We start from the raw sequence: 24,961 nt of genomic DNA, 5'->3' as shown, positions 1-24,961 counted from the left end.
GTGAGCATCATCCTGAATATAATAAATGAAAGTGTACACAAAATTGCAGATTATGACTTTAAAGAAAACTCTGTAATAAGAGCTAATAATAAGTAGGCTCCTGATTATTCACATGGTGCAACCTACTGTGCATTCAACTTATAAGTCATTCACATTTTGATATTCATATAGTAAATGAAAATCTGGTATGTTTCCCAGCCTCCAAAGCAAAGAGCAAATGTACCAGCAATACAGCTCTTAATATAAGGAATAAAAGGGAAACATTGTCTTGTGTAATTTAGAAAAAACCCAAAACAAACCCACAGGAAGACTGTGCTGCATATTCTCATCTTGTTATTTACTAAGGAGATCTCTCTCTTTTTTCTTTTTAATTTAAGTAGACTGAGTCTCTTTGCTGGAGAAGGAGGTAAAGAACTGCAGTAAAACATGAACGATGATTGTTGATAACAGTACTCTGGAGAGTATGTTCAGGAACCTCTTAGAAAAGAGGATCCAAAAATAGTACTATGTACAAATGCAACAGAAAACCTTAGCACACCTGTAGTACACCACTTATATTCCATCAATTTAATATTTTCCTGATTGATCAGATCTATTTGCAGGAGGAAATACTTCTTCAATAAAAACAATCTCATTTTCCAATCTAGTCTCAACTATTACTTAAACAACAAAAAGGACACAAAGCACATTTTTGTAATCATCATATTCACTACATCAACTTTATCACTGAGTACGGTACTCTTCAGTGTAAGCACAGTTGGTAAAGTCACTTTTATTGGGATCTTTTTATTTCTATTTTTCTGAAAGAATAAATGTTTATAAATAAGGCTAGCAAATTATTTACCTTTTAAAGAAACCAAAAGTATTGTCCTTCAAAAATACTTAGGTTTTTTCAACAAACTAAAGCCAAACCTACCTCTCCTAATCTACGTAGTTTAGAAACAAACAAAAAACCCAACGAAAAAAGGCAGGCATAAATATTTAAAAAAACCCCAAAACCCCACAACAAACCCAGCATCACCTTATTAGGCAAGGAAGGTTACAGTAAGGCAATGTGACATCCAAATGGAAAAGATTCAAGTATTTTTCAGTCAAATGATTACAAGCCCCTGGTTTACTATTTTGCATGCTGTTCTACACCTGCCAATATTCATGACAGCAGAAGCTTGAAGCAGGAGCAGTGTCACATAAACAATATCCATCAAATCAGAATCATCCCCCCATACTTGGCACCAGTAGGATGGGATGCTACCACACTCTACTCTCCCCTACTTAAGTGCCTTTTCTGAAATTGTTTGGAAAAATCCTTAGAAAGATATTTTACCATTCCATTTTTCCGAATAGCTTACAGGCTCCTCAGCACAAAAGTGAGACCTGAAATATTTCCAATATATAATACAGCACAAAGGAATACATGAAAGATAATGCAGGATTCCACAACAAAACCAAGTGAACAAAATTTGTATTTGGAAAAGGAATACCTCAATGACCCCTAAATGGCAAGGGGCAGAACTTCAGAAGAGATCATCAGGAGTAAGAAACACAATTATGGTTTGTTTTACAGTTCTGGAGCTCCTGAATTTAGAGGGTTAGGGAGGGTACTAGTTCCTATTTTGTCTTTTTAACAATTGTCTTAATTTTAGCCTTATCCTAGATTTTCCAAATTTTTATATTTCCTTCTTGCTTGAACTTCCTTATTTATATTGTTTTAAAACACCCGGATTTATTTAGACATCTACATGGAATCCTACAGACACTTTTTTGTTAGAAATTGTTTTATGTCTGTCTAAAAATAAAGCAACTGGATTAAGTTCACAAGGAAACAATTATTGATGATGAAGAGAAAAACTGATATAAATGATTCCAATCTTACAGACATACACAAACTTTATGAGTAGAATATAACTACATCCATATTGAAAAGGATTATGCATATGTATAAAAAAATATATGTTTGATTGTGCCCAGGAATGTATTTTTCATCCTATATGTTAGCTTCTCTTATATGAGAAAACTGGAATGTAAATTATAAAAACATTGTGAACAAACATGAAACAATTTATATCAAAAGATATAAACATTTTAGCATACAAGTAATTGTATATATGTAATATTACAAAGACATTGGTCAAATGAACATGATCAGAAAACGTTCACAATTACATGACAGCTAAAAACATGGTTCAACAGATGAACAGAAAAAGTGAAGATTACCTTTCTGTTTTCATAAAATCATAGGCTATTAACCTCTTTTAAACTTGAACAGTCTTGATGCTTAATACGTCAGTTAACAATAATAAAAACCTACAAAGCATGCAGGTTATGCCACAGAAGTAGTGCAGAAAATACCAAAGATGTAACAAGGAGAGAGGAATATGTTGGGGTTGCCCTCAACCATGCTGTGACACGAGTCATGGGACTCAGCTTACAGAGCGGCTGTGCATGTTTCCACTACATTGCAATGGATGGGGAAAAATATATTGTAGCTGAGTAGCATGCAGGCCAATCAATCTCAAAAGTGATCATATATGTATGATTTGTTTAGGTAACCTGTGTAAATGTGCTGACACGTTGCTCTGCCTGGTTAAAAAGCACCAGATCTGCATTCTTGACTGATCCAGCTTGATTTTACTCCTGTGAGAAGTAAGAATGGTACGCAATGAAGTTAAAACACGGTACCCTTCAGGTTCTTTGAGTTCTGGAAAGAGCAGAAGTATGGATTCCTACTTATTTAAAAATGTTCTCTAGATATGTCATACATTTGCAGAACATAACATTTATAGCTATTGATTAGAGATTTAAGCATATCTAAAGACATACTGAAAGAGGTAAAATTAGCAGAATATCTGAAGCTCATAGATGCATATTAGACTTGGGCCTGAACACAAAAACCAAACCAAACCCAAACAAACCCCCCCAAACCCCTCCACACCAAAAAAGAACCAAACCAAAGAGATAGATACACCCATACCATGTATCTTACAGCTTTAAGCATCCTCCAAATGGTAGTAACCTTTAAAGTAACAGAAACCTATTCTTCCCTGGATTTCATTTTAAAGTTTATTCCTGGTCTTCACTGGATGCTAAATATGTATCTAGGATAACTTACAGAAAGAAACCACAGGCAAAGCAAATCAATCATACCAGGTCAAACACGAAAACTTCTGGGTAAGCAATTTTTCCCAGCATCGTTAGCTTTTTTAACTGCATTACTTAAAAAAGGAGAAATGTTTCAAATAGTTTAAGGTGTATTAGGATTGTAAGAGATATATAGCAAAGTAAAAACAAAACTTCATGCCTAGCAATAAACCCGTAATTTCCTCAAATATATCTCACATCTATATTTTATTAGTCTCACCAATGACTTCTCAAAGTCTCATCAAATAATGTAGGTGTTTAACAACTCCAGTATAAACTGCTCCCATTTAAAGGGAAAGTCTGAAAGAAAGAGCTGAAAATCTACAAAATGAAAGACAATTTCGTTATTGATTATGAACTAGTGAACATGAAATGGGGTTTTTTATTATTAATTTACATATCTCCTATGGCTGTCTTTCAACTATGCCAATCCTTAGCCACTTTTCCAAATATGAGTGGGTTAGAATTAATACTAGATAATATTATCTTATAAACAGCTAATGCTGATGTTTAATCTTGAATATCAGTGGTGAGAAAACATAGATTTTGTATCCCAATTCTTAAATATAAAATACTGAAGAACTAGGCGTCTTCAATTGCTGGATAATTTCCAGGTAAGGGTTAGATTTAACACAGTTATCAAAGCAAGAGTAAATTATCTGGATTCATCAGATATTCCTTCCACAAAACAAGTCTTATTAAAACACACTAAGGCGGCCAGTGTTCTTTATTCACATTAATGTAAATGTGTAAAAGATGTAGCAGCTGTTCAGCAGACATTATAGCTTACTTACAAAGCACAGTTAATACTTTAAAACAAGTTATGAATATTGTTTGTTTTGCTTTTAAGAGGCCTCTTAGTAATCTAAGATCTTCTCGACTGCAAGGTCAACATAATACATGGAGTAATAGAACCTCCAAAAAGTAGATGGTACAAACCAAGTGTCAGGAAATGAGCTGCTGAAATAACAAATGAGTATAACACTATTGAACACTGCATTCTACAGTAAAACACACACCTAAAGAGTCATCTTATTAGACCTTTCAAATTTAAGTTTAATTTAACTACACTTTGCTAGAACAAACATTTTCTAGAATTTGGAAAGAATATGGGCAATTCATTGCCAGTTCAAAACAAAACAACCAAAAACCTCCAAAGTCCACAACAAATCAAATAAAAAACCCCCAAAACCCAAAGAAAACCAAACAATCCAGACAAAGCAATCCAAGCTGGAGTATGGTTGTCTGCACAAGTAGGGACACTCCATTAATGTCCTTGTGTCTTCAGGTGCCAGCGGAGTTGATACCAGACACAGTCTGCACTGGAGTCACAGCATAGCAATCTGAATTTTCAAAGTGTCTCTCAGGATCCTGATGAAATCCATGATTTTGCTTCCCCCCTCAGTCTGCAGCTGCTGGCAAATGACTACTTTCCTAAAGCTGACCCAGTTTAAGGTCAGGCAGTTGTCTTTGAAGTGATTGGTTCAAAATTCCCACAAACGAGCAAGAAATTACTATCTTTTCATTCAGTAATTCTATTTTCCCCTCATAATTTTTACTTGATACATTAACCTTATAACACTGACATTGTTCCCTTGGCTTTCCCCCATCATTGTAACTTCAGAACTCAAAAACTGTTGTTATTGCTTTCATTAGCTTGAGTTAGCACCTCTGTTAGATTATCCAATACAAATAACGCTGATTTCTGCAGAATTCAGCAAGCTTTAAAAATCGGATGCAAAGAGTATTAAGATTCTTTAATCTGCTATTAAAAAATATTAGAGGAGATAGTAATACTTTGATCCTTATGTCATGGAAATATTATGATCATGTACAAAAAAACCAAGTCTTTTGTCTCTGTTTAATTCCATACATTTATACTAGTCTGTCTATCCAACTAAAAATTTGGAAAAGCTTGTTTTTTAAAAACCTTTTATAAATGAGTTGGTGTATGTTTATACAATTCTGCCTGGATTTCCTACTCTGTTTAGTTCCATGTTCCCACTTCAGTTTATTCACTCAGTACAACCCAACAATCTCAAATCAGAATTGCTTTCTATTTCTAAGTGGAAAGAGCCATACTATGAAATAATATAATTGGTATAATTAATACAAAATATAAAATATTTAAATTTTACCTCCTTGCTCTCCTCCAAATCTGAGTCACTGCTAAACTCTTCCGTATTTAGATGTTCAAAATCAGATTCTCCAACAGCTATTGGTACTGTAACAGTAAGGCTTGGGTTGTTTATGAATGATGTAAAATCACTGCCACCTACAACAGTGGCCATTCCATTCTCAGTTTTGTGATAATTCGCATCTATCCTTATTTCAGCGATGGTACAGTTGGAAATGCAATGGTCTCTCTCACCATTCAACTGATCTGTTGCTGTTCTTTGATTTACAATAGCTTGTTTCCCCCAACAAGACTTTTGGACACATTCACCTGCTTTTTTCTTCACATAATCTATTCCCTTCTGAATTCTTGCAACAGCAATCTGTAAGTTGTTCATTTCATTATCATCCTCTGTAGGAGAAAGGCTGTCTGAACTAAATGAACTCAGCAGCAAGGCCAGAAAAAGGTTCAATACCTAAAAAAAAAAAAAAAAAAAAAGAAAAAAAGAAAAAATACAGCTGAACATCTTGGGCTCATGCTTTCCTTTGCTTTATATTATTCTGGAAATTACACAGTAAATAAAATGTAAATGCAATTTAAACACAACACCTGCCCTGTATTCTAGTGCTGGATTTTTGTGGTTTTGCATTGTTGTATGACTATGAAGCCACTTGTAAATTCTTTTTCTGCTTGTGTTTCTGAAAGATCAGAAACAAATGATTCTTTGGTACTGACTGAACAGATCCAAAATGTTTACTACTTTGCCATAGGGAAGCACTCTGCAACAGAAGACATAACTGATCTGCGCAGAAAACAGCTTTCTTAAATGCTGGTCCAAACTCACAAATATTTTGCTGCATGTGACTTAAAAAATGTAAAACACTGCCCATCTCCTAACCCCCAAGTCATCCTCTTCCCACAGCAAGATAAAACATAGAATAAATATCAGTTATACAAGCCCTGAGTTCACTACAATAGCCAAAGCAGCAGAGTAGCAGCTCTTAAAGCCTTCAGATCAGCTCTTATATGCAGCTTTGAAGACAACAGGATAAAACTATGTGTTGGGAACACAGAAAGACAACTGGATAACATGTCTACTCATGTAAGAAATTCTACTAGAGCTATGGTATAAAATCAGAATACAGTAAATATTGTGGAAAAATTCACAGAGATGGATACTTCATTCCATAAAGTTCCATCTTCTGCTTTAGAAAACTATTTAAGGAGGATGTTTTCTTTGGTCAGCCAATTTCAAAGTTCTCTTCATTGTAAGACAACAGATTTGTAGAAAATCCGGAGCAAGCGGCTGTGCTACTAGTAGTAACGCATGACTGGTTTAAAGATAATTAGCTATTCCTATTGTTAGAAATTTTATTCTTAAAGAATACCTCCAGAATGGCTAATTTATACTCTCTTTTGCTACCGACAGTTGCCTAAAGAAAAGATGTAGAGTAACAGAGGAAGACTCAGTAGGCAACGAGAAAAGCAGAGCAAAAGGAGCAGCAATGAAGGCCTCAAATACTGGTGAGTTTATAATAAATATAAAACCTATTGAAAAAGACAAATTTATACACAGTAATCTACAAACTAGTACAGATCTGATGCTTTACTCTGAAAGAGGAAAAAAAACAACATATGATACAGACAACTTTAAAAGCATATGTAAAAAGCACTTAAGAAACAGGAAGAAAAAAATGAAGAGGTGGAAGAAAACATGAAGTATTTGAATCTGTTTTTTCTGCAGAACTGCTGCCTTCCAATTCAAGTTTCCTTAACCCACTTGTGTAAAAAGTTGGCTGTGCAGCAAAAGCAGGGCTCAAATGGAGAAAGAAAAAAAAAACCCATGAAACAATCTGGCTATGTGTGATTGGAAGAGATGTCTCAGGGAGAAAAAGCCCTCCTAGGTCCTCTTCTGCAAAATGCAAACTCCCATCCTGGGAGCATAACACTTGAGGTGCCTTTACTCTTCTCTCTCTCTAGGTAATCAGGAGTAGTCCACAAGAACCTGAACGCACAATGCCTCTCTCTCTCACCCATATCCTCTGAATTGCAATTCAGATCCCTGAGGAGGCCCATCCTCCAAGCTGAGGATTCGACATAGGATCAGAAATCTAACAAATAGAAAACTCTATTTCCGAACCCATACTCGTAACAAATTCAAAATCATTTAAAACATTTAAATATTTAAATAACACATTTAATAATGCTTTAAAACTTCGTTACTGTTTCTGTTACCATTCTTTCTCTAAATGAATTCTCAAATTATTTTGGCTACATACCACTAGGTTTCCAATCACCATGACCATCATGAAGACAGTAAGGCACATGGGTTGGCCTGCAACCTCCATGCAGTCCCACATCGTTTCTATCCATTCTCCACACAACACTCGAAACACAATTAGGAAAGAGTGGAAAAAGTCATGCATGTGCCAGCGTGGAAGTTCACAGTCGCTAGAAATCTTGCAGACACATTCCTTGTAGCTTTTCCCAAACAGCTGCATCCCAACCACAGCAAAAATGAACACAATGATGGCCAGCACCAGGGTCAGATTTCCCAAAGCCCCCACTGAGTTGCCAATAATTTTTATCAGCATATTTAGAGTTGGCCAAGATTTTGCCAATTTGAAAACTCGCAACTGAAAAACAAAAATACAGAGACATTATTTGCAGTAGTTACAAAATTGCTATGGAAATGAACAACAGATTATCAACTAGTCACTCTTAACAATAACAAAAAGAAGAAACTTCAACATGATTCCAACAACCATAACTTACATAGAAATAGGAGTTTCATAAAATTCACATTCTTAGAGCTTAATTTTAGACTTTGCTCCTTTTTTGTGTAGCATATCTGTACTCTTTTCTACATGAAAGAAACAGCATACTGGTTGAATTTGTTTGAATAGTGAATTCTGAACATGACATACATCTCAACCACAATGTACAGAAACGAATTTAAAAAAAACAATAAAAGCTCAACAGGGTTCTACTGAAGGAGAATAAAGGATTCTGAAATCCTTGAAGAATGTGGTCTATCCAAAAGCACATTGCCTCCAACAAATTTAAAAAGGATCAGACCAACCCACAGTCTGGAAATAAAAGCCAAACATTTCAACTATGAAGGGGAAAAAGTATAATTCATTCTCCTTCTTACCTATAACCCATCCAAAATAAAAAACGGTATTAAATGTTTTTTGTTTTCAGGTAAAAGCAAAATGGAAATGCAAAATGGAAAGAGACGAGAGGGAAAGAACATCTCATAGCTCACTTCTCATTTTTAAAATAAAAAATATTTTTCTAATAAAATAAAGCATTCCTTTTTTGCCAAGGGGAAAAGAAAAAGCCAATCTTTTTTAAATTAAAAACCCATAAATTTATAATTCCTACATTTTAAAAGAATGCTTCTAGTCTTCTTGCAATTTCCAGATATGGAAGTAGACAAAATACTACAAATGTTTTATTTATTTGTCTCAATATGCACTAAATAAATTGTACACTTCACTGTGCTTTACCCATCCATGTTAAAACAATTACAATAAAGCTACAGTTCATTCCCTTGTAAAAACACTTAGTTGCTTCTGAACTATAAAATGGCACATGCTATTCAGTGATAACATAAATAGTTTTGTAAAACATGCCTGCAGATATATCCTGTGGCACTTAGCAAAAAATATACATAATATTACTAGAAAGTGTCTTATTTACATGAGTACAATTAAAATACAAATATTATGTATTAATTAATTTATAATAATTATAGTATTATCACTAATTTATTTACCAATCTGAATGATCGGAGAACAGATAATCCATCCACATTTGACAGAAAAAGCTCCACCACACTGAGGGTAACTATAAAACTATCAAAAATATTCCAGCCAACTTGGAAATAATAAAAAGGATGCATGGCAATTATCTTGAGAACCATTTCTGCTGCAAATATTGCAGTAAAAACCTGAAGGGAGAATGGTTATTGTTACTTTATAAATGAGCATGAATTAGTTGAACCAGCAGATAAAGAACAACTTAAGTAAGAAGTAACAACCCTGTTACAGCAGGATGTCAGTAAGGAAAACTATCACAAGCTGAACCTCACAGAGAAGCTAAGCGGCAACCCTCTGCAAAAGCTGTTGATCCTCACCTATTCATCTTCCTTTTCTCCTCAAATACATCCTGAATCTAGTTTAAATAGCAACATGACATGAGTATCTTCCACAGATAATGATCTCTGACTCCAGGTTAAGGTGAAAACATTGAACTATGTTTATATTGGCTAAAAATATCAGCATATGACTTAAATGTTCACCCATTAACAACTCTAGACTTAAACTTGAATATGTTCCCAACATGTACTAGAATATATTCTAATAAACAAATTGTTTTATTATTTTGTTACATCATAATCACCAGAATTACCACTTACAATAAGTATAGGTTATAGCAGATAATGTTATCTGTATTATTGGCACTACAAAACAAACCAACGAACCACCCCAAACCTGACCTACAGACTGCGTCCACTAGGGAACAAAACCCAATGGTATCAACAGACAGTCTTGGAATAAGTCATGCATTCTTTGCCTTCCAAATTGTTATGGACCTATTAATGCAACATTCTTTGTGGAAATACAAAAATAACACAAAAAAAATAACAGCGCAAAATAATAATCCAAAATACCATCCAACTCTTGCTGTGTTATCAATGATATTTACAGCAGAAAGGATCTCATTTGGCTCCTACACATTTTGTAATAATAAACAAGTCAGATTTCTTTTGGTTTCATCTCATTCAAACTCTCATTGAAAACTCTATTTGCAGAAATTTTAATATAGAAATCAAACTCTTGTATACAACATATCTCAAATGGTATTTTTAGACTATTTTAATACAATTAAACTTTTAATCTTTATTTTATGGGATGAAATAAAAATAATAAGTGATTCTGTTTCAAAGAGAAACCAGATTCCAACTGTATAAAATTATATAGTTTGATGGACTTACCTGATTTCCTATTTTAAGTACATTATTGAAATCGTCAGTCATTGGATAATGTTCCATGGCCATAAACAGTGTATTTAAAATTATACAAACAGTGATAGCCAGATCAACAAGTGGATCCATTACAATAAATTCAACTACATTCTTTACTTTTAACCAGGGCTCCCAACAATTCCAAATTAAGAAAGTGTGGGCAAACTTATACCAGCAAGGTGGACATTTTTGTCTGGATTCTTCAAGTTCTGGGAGGGAGGGAAAAAAAAAGCGTATAGTGAACAAGTTTTGGAGAAAGCAAAGATAAATTTTTGTTTATCTGCTTTTTCAGGTTTTAATCTTTATCCTTGGAACGATTATGGATGTTTGAAGGAACCTCCTCAGATTTCCAGAAACTTATCTTATTGTTGCTGACTGAAAGGTTTTGTAAGACTAGAAGAAACACCTCAGAAGTTTTGACTTAAAATTGAAAAAGTTGCCTATTTTTAATATCATAAAATCTTGTTTAAAAAAAACCAAACTACTTATACATGCATTTAGGGATGGTTTTCTCAGTAAAACTTCCAAATTCACAGTCCTCTCAAATGTCTAATTAGTTATTTTTGGGAAAAATAAGATTAATTTCACCATGAACAGGTTTTCAAAAAAATATTTGAGGTTTTCAAGAATTTCACTGTTCCAAATAATCCTACTACAAGTTTCCTTCTCCTTATTAACTAAGGTCTGGCCTTCTGTAACATTTTTACAGTATAGTTAGTGGAAATTTTATCACAAGGCATTTCTTCCAATAACTGTATTGCTAAACATGAATAACTAGTATAAAATACATACACATTATTTATTTTAATTAGAATGTGTTTCTTGGATTAGCCTGCTTATCAGATTCCTTCATTTCTTTTTTCATTATGTACATGCACTTTCTATTCAGTTCTATTATTCAGTTTATGTATTTGCAATGGCTACATATTTTTTTTCTTCTGTATTTGCACTGTGATATAACACCTTCAAGCAAGTCTAAGACTAAGTCAAGAAAGTTCTCGCATCTGCAATTATGCCATACCTTCCATTGTATTTGTGATAATGCCAGCTATACTCATGGCTCTCTGCCTTAAATCGGGATCCTCCAGCAGCTCCATTGGTATTTGATATGAACTTGTACGCCTCTTTTTTATTTCTATTTCTGTAGTAGTGCTCTGGAGAAAAAAGAGGGAGAAAAAAGAGGGAGAAAAAAGAGGGAGAAAAAAGAGGGAGAAAAAAGAGGGAGAAAAAAGAGGGAGAAAAAAGAGGGAGAAAAAAGAGGGAGAAAAAAGAGGGAGAAAAAAGAGGGAGAAAAAAGAGGGAGAAAAAAGAGGGAGAAAAAAGAGGGAGAAAAGAGGGAGAAAAAAGAGGGAGAAATTAAATTCAGCTTTAGAAATACTGCAAAACAAGTATCAGACTCTTCAGTTTCAATGAATTCATAATATACAAAGCTTTGTACTAAAGCACTGTTACATCAGAATTTTTTTCCATTATACATATAACATTAGGTTAGTATTTTTTTTTAAATGGCTATTTTTGTGTTATACTTCTGAATACTGCTAATACAAAACCCTGAAAAAAAAAGATGTTGATATTTAGTTCCCAGATTACCACTGGATTATAGTTAACTACTATTAACTCCACATTAGACTCAAAGAAATTTTGTAGGAGGTCATAGCCAAGGAAACAAACCAAGACCGTTGCAGCACTGGAACTGGAAAAATTCCCAGTTCCCAGTCCCATGCTTTCTTTACTAATATTTCACTTCTGAACTAGTTCAGTCACGAGATCCTAGAATAAGTCACTTATTACAAGTAAGTTTTCTGCAATAAAAGTTATTCTCTAAAAGTAATTTTTATAGATCAGTCTGGATCTCTATACCCATTCAAAACTAATTTAAAGGGTATCTTTTACACTGAATAGCTATCATCTCTGATTTATTTTATGAATTTCAATTGAAATAGAAGTCTGACTTAATTGACCTAAAAATGAATATTTTTTAAAGTATTTTATTTTAAAAAATGAAAGCTGTATTGTAATTACATCATTGATCACAACTCAATTGTAAAGAAGTTTTTCTTTCAGTAAATTAAATAAATGCATGAAAATGAAAGTACAGAAGATTACAACTGTAAGGAATCTGACTGATGTACTTTCAGAAGCTGTGACTCGTGTAAAAACTTTTGGTTTACTAAAAGAAGGTTTTTAGGTAAAAACATGCAATGGATCCCTCTGCTCCATTCCTAAAGCAGACTGAGGAAAAAAAGGAAAACTGACCAGAGAGGAAACGGATGAATGTGCATGTACTTTTTTTTTTTTTTAATTATCCCCTGATCCTAGGCAGTGAGAAACTCAGATCACCTCTGAGACTCAGAAGAAAAAAAGCTTTCAGAGCTTCTAAAATGTCAACATAATCTTAAAGACTATGCTACATTTGCACAACACCCAATATACGAACAGGGGAAAAAAGTAGAAGCAGCAGATTACTGATAGAGAATTCAGAAATACATTTAAAGGAAGGCTAAAACCATAAAGAAAGAAAAAATCAAAACAATGTAATAACATGCAGAATGTTTAGAAAGCTGAGCACCCTATTTTGGGTTCTAAAACAGATTTAGCAATGGAACATTACTAATTTGATTCTCTATGCAGGTGCATGCATATCCTTGCTCTGCAGGTATATAAAAACATGCTACTTTGTTCTCTTTCATTTTCATGCTTCAGCCTCTCACTTTTGAGTGAATGGCTGTAAACCCATTTCATTACAGTAAGATACGCAAAAGCATTCACAACATCTCAACCATTTTCAAAGCATTTCATTTCATTAAAAGATTGTCAGTGCAATAAAGAAAGGTCATGAAACCTGAAGTAATTTAAAACTTTCTTACATTGTCATCAGTTGTCGGTTTATCTATTATCACCTCTGGCAGAAGCTGTCCAGTAGGAGACAAAAGACCTGACGGTCCATCCACTAAGGAAACCACTCCATTGCAATCCACAGTGCTATGCATCTTTCCATTCACTGGAAACACTGTTGGCCTTCTTGATGACCTACTGGTCTGACTTATGTTACTACTGCGCCGTTCACCATGTCTGCGTGGCAAAAAGAGAGAACCTCTTCTGCTTCCGTTATCCTCAAACGTGCTGTGCTCATCATCAGCAAAGTCATTTTCTGATCCTATCTCTCTTCCGTATTCTCTAAAACTGAAAAGACTTGTTCTGCTACTACGTCTGGGAGAAAACAAGGAGCCACGAACACTCAGTAAAGACTGCAAAGGAAACAAAACAAAATGACCGGCTGAAGACTTTAAATGTACAAAATGCATGTCTATGTATTAAAAAAAATAATAATTTATATTCCCTGGGAATCTTTAATTTCTAATACAGTGCCATAGGTAGATTTCAGACACATGCACTAGAGATGATAGTCATCTGAATGGGTAAATTTACAGTACACTTAAAACAATTATTCGAGAGAAAAAAGTGACATGCATAAGGCCATAGTCATTTCCATCTCTGTATTAGAGAGACAAAAATCAAGACTTCTAGAAATTCTAATGATCCATGTAGATCATGAATTATGTTAAAAGATATCAATACCCTTAGTCTTCTACATCGATACATTATACTCAAGTTTTCCTTTTATGAATTAAAAAGGGATTTCTATTTCAAATTAACTAGGAAAATGCAATGCTGCTGTGCACGTTAAGACCCACCAGATCCTAAACAATAAAATGAGACAGATCAAAACACTTGTTTAGATACACTCTAGAAAATAGTACCAACAGTAGTAGGTCAGTATTTAAAACAATGCAATATTATTTTTTCTTGGTTGTATTACTTTGCAAAGTTGCAGTGAAGTTTGTTGGATATTACAGTTATCTCTCAATCCCCCAAAATGGCAACTGCACTCTTCACAGTACCTGGTGGGGTGACGTGAATGGCTTCCCATAAGCAAGTCTGTTCCCATCGAAAGAAAAACGGAAACCTTTCCTTCTGATACTGCCATCCGATTCAGATTTGGGAAGCTTTTCATCCTTCATGTCATCCTCTTCTCCAGAGAGTTCCCTCTGCCTTCTTTTCTTCCTTCTGTTTCTCCTTTCTTTGGCACTTTTCGAGCTAAGCTTGGATGCTTCTGAAGAACTATCTGAGGGTCCACCAATCCCACTTTCACCACTGTACTCAGTCATCTCTGCCGCAGCTGCTGCTATTGCCTGCCATAGTAATTATTTAATGTGATGCATTACAAATCACACCATTTTTTAAAGAAAGCTATAGGACTGATTCATATAAAAGTACTTCTGAATGTGTGATAAAAGCCTAGATGGATCTGTGCAAAACTTCAAATAGAATTCTGTAATATAAGTTAAAATAAAAAGTCAATTATGAAAGATGCTGTTTGAACAGAGTTCTACTTTGCATCCATATCATGGAGTCAGCCCATATTGTGTACAGCATTCTGCTACAAAGCTCATTAGAAAATACTTGAAAATTAGTAAATTTATTAGAGTGAATGCAATTGCAAAAAAAAAAAAAGCTAAACAGAGTCATGTTTCAGTCTGTGTTAATTTAGTAAACTAATTTTAACTGTTATTGTAAGTAGCAGCTTCCTTAAGCTGCTCTTAGGAAAAAACCTTGGGGTACAACTTCCACTCTTTGATTCACTGGGGGTAACACAACTAGCAAAAATTAGTCAGAAATTTATGGATTAAAATATTTTAAACTCTAATCAAGGCTTAACAAGTTTTTCACAAGTATTGCAATTATTTCTAAGCTGAGAATTTTGAAAGTCATCATGACAGGTTACTAGATACTACCCCTAGATAAGAAATATTTATTTTAAAACTATTATTCTGATTTGGGAGTACTTTTTGTTCTCAGTTCAGAAATTCATTAACACTTTAAACATTTAAAAAGCAATGAAAAGCCATAGAGAAAGCAGTCTAAAATACTTGTGAGCTATGTAAAAAAATGGCATTTTTAATATGTTAATTTATTTACTGGTTTTGTTTTGAACAAATAGCATGCAAAGGAACATACTAAAGCTCAAACTCTTGTCAGAAAATACCTGAGCTTCTTCTTGCTGCTTCCTCAGCTGTTCAAGCATCTGCTGCAAGTCTGCCTCCCTCTGTTCTGCTTCAACCATAGTTGCTTGATTTTGTTCTTCATAGGCCATGGCAACCACAGCCAAAATCAAGTTAATCAAATAGAAGGAACCCAGAAAAATGACCAGAACAAAAAATATCATGTATGTTTTGCCAACAGCTCGTAGCGTCTATAGGAGAAGACAAATGATCCATCTGGTGAAAACACTCATCAGTTCTGTAGTTCATAAGCATTTACTGAATTTGAAAATTGCAAAACTATTATTGAGTTGTTTTTCCTTCTGTAATAAGATCATACAAGCTTTCTGAATGACAAAGTAATCAAAATAAAGGGAGCATTCATGTATGTGAAAACTATGTTTAAGGATCACGCTGCTTTGACATGAACCTCATTTAATGCCTAATAATCTTGAAAAGGATGTGGGATCAGAGTAATTAATGTATCACACATCACAGGTTGGATGCTTAGTATGCTTACCATGTATTAGCATGCTTTCTCCTTGAAATAATGAAAATAATTAAAAATGGCAAAATTGATTAAATAATTAAATTTTATATTTATTCTAATTAACATATTTTTCACATACCATATAATGAAAATCTATGGTAAGAAAAGTCAATTATATTAAGACATGCATTCTTAGTGATCAAAAATAGGATTCAAAGTACAGAAATTACGATTCAGATTTTGCTGTCACAGAGTATTTTTACAATTTAAACTCAATATTAAGTTTTTTACAAAAAGATCTTATGAGGCACAAAATGAAATATACACTGCAAAAATTAAATAAAGGATCAAAAACCCCTCAGATGACTCTTCAGATATCATATGAGATTCTGTAGTAAGTGCTCATATCTGCTTAATTCTGCAACTGAATTTGCTTCCTATCATTCACTTTCAATTGCTAATACCAATGGTATGTAATATAAATATGAATGGACTTCCATGTTTGATTTGGAGCCAATATAACATTAATCACAATTTTAACTATACACTTACCAGCTGATAAAGATTTTCCCAGTAGTCCTGTGTCATCAGTCGAAACAGTGACAAGAAAGCCCAACTGAATGTGTCAAAGCTAGTATATCCATAGTTGGGGTTTCTACCAGCTTTGACACAGATAAACTCTTCTGGACATTTACTAGGAGGGAGAAGAAAAAAAAAAAGCAATGCAATGCATATTAAAAAAAAACATGTAACACTGAAACTGTTTCTAAATTATTGTACCTCAAAGTTCTAAGGAAGGTTCATTAGATCTAATCTGTGAAGGGGGTTGCTATTTGTGGCTTACAACATTTGAAAAATTAGTGAGGAAATGAAAAGTGGGTTAAAAAAAAAAAAAAAAAGCCAGAAAAGAGCAAACAAGTAAACAAAAATCTTTCTTCCTACCTTCCTTCACCATTATCCACCAAATAAAACTTATTCCCAACAGTTTGGTATTACCTCTGCAGATACACTGTTTCCATTGAAGAGGTATTTACAAACTCCACTATGTGAATATTTCCATGCAAAAAAAAAAGACATATTTTATGCTGAACTTTCTCTGTCAGCAGGGTTGGCATACCAGATTTCTTGGATTCTTCAGGTTTGTGAATAAGTCAAATTAACAAATTCTACAAATTCCTCAACAGCAAATAACCATCATAGTGATACTTTTATCTCCTGAAACTGTACATATCAGTTTTGATAGTAGGTGATCCAATCTTGATATCAACTGTAGGCACACTGTTTCAATTATGATTCCATTCCTGAAGAGTAGAAGAGGTTCTTGCCTCCAAAACCTCTATAGAAAAACACTATAGAGATTTCTTTTCGTATACATGCGTATATATTTGATGCGTGTTTACACACACATAAAATTATCTGATATTTACTTAAACATATATAGAAAATGTTTATAAAAAAAGATTTAAGTATATCTTTTTTAACAATGTAATCGACCAAAACCAAGGGATAGACTGATAAATCATTAGAATATAGAATTATGCGATTTTGTTACAAAGAATTGTCACAAAGAGAGAGCAAGACAGTGCCATGCACGCAGTCCACAGACAGAACAATCCTGAAGATGTCTTCCCAAAAGTTGGTCATAAGTCCCAGTGCCCCATGCCTGTTTTAGAGATGAGAAATGGCATCAAACCCATGGTAAAGAAGTATGTTCTTAAGTCACTGATAATGGAACATCCTACCTGCTGAAAGGGAATTTTTGAGTTACGTAAGAGTTTTTAAAAGTAAACATTTTTACTCATTCAAATGTTTACTTACTATGAACCATGACCACGCATTATTGATTGTGAAGTTAGGTAGCTAAATTAGCTTCTTAAGTTTAGAGTGATATTTTTTTACACTTTGATTAGATAGGTAGTATGTAATTTTCAGTGTATCTTACCCTGCATCTGAGCTATTGCCACAAAGCAGATAATCCTTTTGTCCTTCTATACGATAGAAATGACCTAAAGAAAAAATAGGAAGTGACATGATTATAAATGGAAGGAGTTGTTCGGGTTTTTTTGTGAGGATGAACCTATGTTCAAGTTATAGTCTGAATGTCCAAAATCTCCCATTCATGTTTTCCCAATAATGGGTTCAAATACTGGCACATCCATACTGGTAAGTAAAGTTGCAAAATTAAAGAATAAAATAAAAACACAACGTAAAAATAAAATCTTAGAACAATGACTAAAACAACATAACTTGCATATTCTCTCCTTGAGTCACAGTAAACACTGAATATCCTCCCAAAATTTGATGTTCAATAAATGAGAGAAAGAAACCACGAAGCTTAAAACTCCTTCTCTTATTCAGTAGGTAGATTGTAATCAGACAATTGAAGTCTGTCTTATTTAAAATGGAACTATTTACAATGGGTGGCTAACAGTTTTGAAGTCAGAGCAACATTAACTAGCACAACCTGTGACTGAAATATGAAGGTAGGATTTAAAAGGAAGATGGATGTTCCAATGACAATGTTATAACAGCTGCTGCACTATAAACAACTTTACAGAATTTTTAAGGTGGCAGCCTTCAGAAATAAAGGAATATATTTTATTATTAATGATTAACAACTGTGCTGTCCTTAAAGAAAGAAAAGAAGAAGAAAGAATATAGATAGAAAGATGATAACAAATTGGGAAGAAGTTGATATGAGTGAGGACAGATGTCACTCAGGGGGACCTAGGCAGGCTGGAGCAATGGGCTGACAGGAGACACAGAAAATTCAGCAAAGGCAAACACAGAGTTGGGTACCTGGGAAGGAAGAGCCCCTTGCAATGATACAGGCTGGGAGCTGACCAGCTGGGGAGCAACTCCGCAGAAAAGGCACTGGGGGTCTTGGCAGACAGACACCAAGGTGAAGGTGAGCCAGCAGTGTGCCCTGGCAGCCAAGAAGGGCAGCAGCCTCCTGGGCTGCATGAACAGAAGCACAGCTAGCAGAGAGAGGGAAGTGACTATCCCCCTTCAGCTCAGTGCTCATTAGGCTGCAGAGAATATTGAGTCCAGATTTGGCCTCCCCAGTGCAAGGAAGACACTGATAAAGTGGAGCAAGTTCAGCAGAGGGTGACCAAGCTCATGAGAGGGCTGGAACATTCACCCTGTGAGCAGAGGCTGGGGGACCTGGCATTGTTCAGCCTCGAGAAGGGAAGGCTGTAGGGGGACTTGGTAGAAACCATCCACCAACTACAAGGAGTTTACCAAGGGGACAGGGTCAGGTTCTTCTCACTGGTGCGTGGCAAGAGAATTTCAGGCAATGGGCATAATTTGAAACAACAGAGGCTCTGACTATAAAGAAAAACTCTTCACCATAAGTATAGCCAGGCACTGAGATCTGGAAAAGACAGGAGATCTGGAAAAACTTTTATCCTGACTAAATTAATCTTCTGTCATCCTCAATTAATATCCTCAATGTACCTTTCAAGCTGACAAAAGACTTTGGTTTTCATGGGGTAAAACACTATTGCAGTATTGAAATAGTCAGAAACAGTCCATGGGATGAAGAATATATGATGATAGAAGAATTCTAAACCGAACACTTACATCAAATCTAGTGATGCCAAAATCCTACCATTCAAGAACTTATGGGAACAGTACTTATACAGTGTTAGAAAAATTATAATCCTATTACTGCCATAATATATTTAGAGTTGGCCAAAACTCTAAATGTTCAGATACTGATCTAAATGCCAGGTGCCAATACTTTGGTATGTGGATCCAAGATCTGTGCATATCTTTTTGAAAAGTGAATCTGGCCTTGTTCCTTAATAAATGAAAATGCACAGATGTTAAAAAAGTCACTAGAGGGTATCACATTCAGTCACAGCCAACCAGCATATGATATGCTGAAATACTGGGAGGGCCGACAACTGAGCCCAGTGGAATTAAACTGTGACTGACACATAGAAATGATGAAGATGTTATACGAGAAAGGATGAATACAAACACAACTAGACGAGCTGCCTTGCCTGCACCAGCACTCTGTAGAGATTCCCAGCAAAGTCAACAGCTGTAGCACAGGAAGCAACTGACATATCAAAGATTTTAATTCTGTCTTTTAGACTGCTACTTAGTGGGAAATGGAAAAAGAGAATCTATATACTATACTCAGAGAGGATTCACAAGTGTTCTACAGCATATAAACTATCGGCCAAAATTGCACACAAAGCACTATCACCATTCCATTTTCACATCCCTTCTTAGGCAAATAAACTAGCTAAAATGATATATTGTACAGAAAATGTAAATGCAGTCTCAGAATTTCCAGTACTTTAACAATTCAGAAGTACAGAAAGAAAATCTGAAAATAGAGAAAACAGCAGAGAACTTTAATTTCCTTTTTTAAGAAAGGAAGGAAATATGACTGATCAAAACTCAGCCTATAAGAACTGGATTTTCTTTTACTTTTGGGTCAGTGAGGAGGAAAGCTAGCATCCATTATTCCACCGATTTCTTTTTACTTAAATATATTACTTTTCCAATTAATTACTGAGTAAGTTAATTTACCAGGTAAATCCACTTCCAGCACAAACTCACACATAAAAATTAATCAAATTTTTGGCAATTAAAAGGTATGTGTGTGTTTATACACAAAAATTTTAGCAAGTTAGAAGAGTATATCTTACTTTCATTCTCAATGTATGCCTTCCAATCAAACTCCGTACCATTAAAGTACGGAGCTAGGTATTTTTCAAAAAACGTTGAATTTTCTGATGGCCATAATAAGCATTTATTCTTCAAATTGCCCATGAACAGCTGCAGTCCGATTAGTGCAAATACACTCAGGCAAAACACAGTCAAAATCATTACATCTGAGAGCTTCTTCACAGACTGAATTAAGGCTCCAACAATAGTCTTCAAGCCTGCAAACAGAGGCAGACTTTTATTATAATATTAAATATTTACCTAAGATGAAATGCGAATGTGAACAACTCCAATACACTATTAAATATCATGCACAGCTTCACAAAAATAGTCTTAAAATATATTCCAAAGGAAAAAGGTACCAATAAGTCTCATAGATCCTAACAAATTAATTTGAAAATATGAATGGGATTGAATGGTACACATTCCAAAGCACCTGCTCTTCAAATGAAGAAGTAACTTTTTATTCATGCTCTCTATACATGTAAATACTTGTAAAGAAAATTATTCATTTTATTTTCTTCTTGATGCCTCTTGCTCCAAACCTTTACTAGCGTTCTATTCCAATACACAATATATTGGTTCTATAACAGCAAACAAAACCAGAACACAATTGCATTATAGTAGAAATTTTAATGATTGCATTCTATTGCATGCTATTCAACTGGAGGTGGGGTTTGGTGAAGATAGGCATCTTAAGGTAATAAATACATCATGCAATTCCCATGCTGCTCTTTTTTATCTTATTCCTTTGTCTTTGTCAGGGATTCAACTTTTACAACAGACTGAAATTTTCAATCCCAAATGTCTTTGATAAATAGTAACATTCACATTAGTAAGAGAAAAATGAAAAGATAATTAATTTTGACCCTTAATGTGGGAGGGAAAATTTGACATCATGAAATGGAAATATATACAGGCTATGTAATTCAATTTCTCATGCAAGAATGCATTAAACTCTGAGGCTGAGTGTTCTAGAGAATTAGAAAAAGGAATCAAATTTATGACTTAAACTTGGATGCTTCTGTTAAAAATCTGTTTCAGCTTCTCTGGAATTTCAGTCAGCCTCAGTGTTTAACCTCGCTCTCACCTGGAATGACTGATATTGTTTTCAAAGCTCGGAGAACTCTGAATGTTCTCAACGCTGAGACATTGCCCAAGTCCACAAACTCTGTCACATATCTGTAGTGAGGGATTCCACACACAAACACAATGACAGCACACACAAAATTAAACAGAGGTGATGTAGAGGGCCTACCATTTTACACAGTTACTTCTTACCTGGGATTACAGAAATAGTTTTCAAAGCTCTCAATACTCTGAAAGTTCGAAGAGCTGAAACATTGCCTAGGTTTACAAATTCTGTTATATACCTGTAGGATTAAATCACAGTTATTCAGAATTAAGGCAGAGTGTATAGTACTTACCTGGACCTGTAATCCAGACTTTTTTTTTTTTTGAAGGGGCAACTTTAAGTTAAAGATTTGCATTCATATTTTCCTGTTGCAATGAAGTTTTCCCTAAGAAACACACCTTTAAGTATTTCCATTGAATGTAAATTAAAAGTAAAATGGATTTCCCTGAATTTTTTGTCTAAATACTATTTAAAATTGATTGTTCAATGGTAACTTCTCTTTCGTACTGTGGGATAGTCCACAAATTCTGCTGTGTGATACATCAGTGTAAAATATTAAAATGGAAAAAGCTGAAACACAATTCAACTAGAATTCATTATAAATGAGCTAAGATAACCCAAACAAATTATTACAGGTTCAAAAAAATTTCTAATTGATATTTTACTTTTAAAAAAATTTATATACTTACGCAAAGGAAATGACAACAAAATCAAGCCAGTTCCAGGGGTCACGAAGGCATGTAAAATCATTTATACAGAAGCCTCTTGCAAGGATTTTTACCAGAAATTCAAAAGTATAAATTCCAGTGAATGTGTACCTATTAAAAACCATCCAAGCAAAAGTTAAACATTGTCATTCAGTGATGCAACATCACAAAGGAAAAATCACTCAAAACCAGTGATTAGTACATGTACTATAATAGCAGTTACAAACTCACATAAACTATGACTGTTTTCCCACCATTCTTCTGCAAGATAATTGGATTTATTTATTTATCTGAAACATATTTTTACAGTTTCTGGCATATAAGATTTTGAAATTTCAGCACAAATAATAAGAATGACTAAGATGAAGAAAATAATTTTGATCAAATAAAAATTTCAGCATGTTTGCCACGTCAGAAATAAAATCCATGAATAAGTGAAACCTAGTGTTTACTAAAGTTACTTGATGGCTGACCAGGTAGAATTGAGAATGTGAAACAATAATCCACAGCAGAGGTATTTTCTTTAAAGAGGGTATGTGTCCCATTTTTACATTTTGTTGCACAAAATGAAGGTGCTCCATGGGGGCTTCCAGACTGAAAAGCAGTAGTTTCAGGTTGAATAGCTATTTTCTTCTTCTCCTTTTTTTTTTTTTTTTTTAATACATATGTGAAAGGAACAGCTCAAGAGGGAAAATGCATAAAAACATTAGTTGTACAAACATTCTGAACAAGAGTATTAATCAGAGTTTTGTTTAGAGAAAAAGGTTAACAGTATCACAGCTTCCTTCCTCCCCAGAGCTTGAAGGTCTATGCTCTTTGAGTTGCAGCTAAGATCAAACTCCAAGCTAGACAAAGGAGAATACTGGTATCACACACAACACTAAGTAAAACTACATGATCTAGCTCTTAATTTAGCTTTTCATTTTTAAACCACTTAAAAAATTATTAGCTAAGTATACTTACTCTACATTCTTTGTCCAGTCTGGAAGGTTAGTCCAGGTCATAAATACACAGTTTGTCAAAATAGTGAGCATAATGAGCATGCTGAACAACGTTGACTATAGTTAAGGAATGCACTCTTTATTAATGCTGAATTTGCATCACACAAAACATGAGGAATTAACCAGGCTATAGAATACTTACAACATATATGATACAAATCAGTTTACCATCATTAGCAATGTCATAAATAATGCAAAGATGTTTTGCAATGATGATGGCTATAACATTAACTCTGTAATCTAGGTATACATGCTGTGCATTTCTTCCTTTGAATTTAATCAAAGACTCAAAGTGACAAACCTCAGCTCTAATTCATTTTGAAAGAATTAAGGGCAGAAACACATTTAAACACTAAACCAAAACCCCAGTGTTATTAAATATTAAAAAAGACCAGCAGTAATTTTTAACAAACAACTTGAAAAGGATATGAATGAACCAAAATCTTAATAGCTATTCTTCTAATAATATTGAAAGGAGATAAAAGGTACAAGGCAGGTGTGGCACTGAACCTGAAGATTGTCTTCCCTTTATTCAATACTATAAATGTCTTTAAAAAAAAAGGGGGGGGGGGAGGAATGGGATATAGGAAATTAAGGATAAATGTTAGTAACTTTGCCATAAGTAGAGGCTGCACTTACACAGATGTAAGTAGACAAATTTATTTTCAGTAAAATTATACATGCAAATACTAGATTCTAAATTTTCACATGAGCAATGAAAACTGAACATCATACATACTTTGTCTCTGTGCTCTTAAGCAAAACCTGCATTTCAGCATTTTCCAGGATTATGTAATTACTTTAAAAATATAATTTAAAAAATGTCATTTTTAACATTAAAAATTAATCCAGCTATATTATTTGCACTTCAGATCAAAGCTGGCAATGCAGAACAAAGCACCTAATTAACCATTTTTGGACACTTACGAGCAACTATTTAACCACTTCAGCACTTTAAAACAGCCTCTGAGACCTTGACTGTTAGTGGCTTTCCTGCCTTTATTGCCTGTGCATTGCTAGTACCTTTTATGCAACCATTTTTGATTATACCTAGGTGATACAATGAAACTGTCATCTAATGAAATCTGAATTTAATCTACATCTTACGATTATTCTCCTAAAAGGCTAATATCCAGAAATAAGCAGGTTTTAACACTAAAATTGTATCCAAAATAATTAACATGATATCACACATGGCATATAACTTTCAACCAGGGCTTCTGACTACCTCCACACCAGAGCGTTTACCACTTTATAGTTCAACAGGAGCATTCTAATTACACTCTTAATATAAAACACTTACTTTTTTATTGATATAATATGGATCCAGGTCCTCCAGGGGCTCAGACACCATTCCTGGAGGAATATCACCGTAAATAAATGGCAGTGTCTTTCCAGCCTCCAAGTCATTACTTGGCTTTGGGTGATCTTCTTCATTATCTTTATGCTCATCTTTGTCACCATGAGACTTTTCATCAGCAATACGTTTTTCAATAGCTGCAAGAGATTCTTTGGTGAAATAGAAGAAGCTGTCAGATCCTGGTGGTACCAGCATTGCCTGTGCCATCTTTTCATTCTGCAAACTTTAAATGCTTTTAGGTTCTTCCGCAAGAA

The 24,961-nt window shown here is 34.3% G+C and overlaps 1 protein-coding gene and 1 pseudogene across 1 annotated transcript; both read right to left on the bottom strand.

Moving 5' to 3' along the window:
• Window positions 1-2,625, bottom strand: part of LOC129200386 (sodium channel protein type 2 subunit alpha-like) — an 18,709-nt pseudogene extending 16,084 nt beyond the window's left edge.
• LOC129200387 (sodium channel protein type 1 subunit alpha-like) lies at window positions 2,551-24,961 on the bottom strand. Its single transcript, XM_054811738.1, has 17 exons — window positions 24,651-24,961; window positions 23,778-23,895; window positions 23,310-23,400; window positions 22,329-22,457; window positions 21,786-21,877; window positions 20,486-20,722; window positions 17,761-17,824; window positions 16,371-16,512; window positions 15,334-15,540; window positions 14,189-14,479; window positions 13,154-13,534; window positions 11,308-11,440; window positions 10,257-10,495; window positions 9,036-9,209; window positions 7,534-7,890; window positions 5,277-5,729; window positions 2,551-2,634 (listed from the first exon to the last, which is right to left on the bottom strand). The coding sequence occupies exons 1-17, from the start codon at window positions 24,912-24,914 to the stop codon at window positions 2,629-2,631; spliced, it is 3,378 nt and encodes a 1,125-aa protein (XP_054667713.1). The 5' UTR covers window positions 24,915-24,961; the 3' UTR covers window positions 2,551-2,628.

The sequence above is a fragment of the Grus americana genome, unplaced genomic scaffold (assembly GCF_028858705.1).
Source record: "Grus americana isolate bGruAme1 unplaced genomic scaffold, bGruAme1.mat H_86, whole genome shotgun sequence".
NCBI classification, from domain to species: Eukaryota; Metazoa; Chordata; class Aves; order Gruiformes; family Gruidae; genus Grus; species Grus americana.
This window is presented reverse-complemented; position numbering and strand designations above follow the sequence as displayed.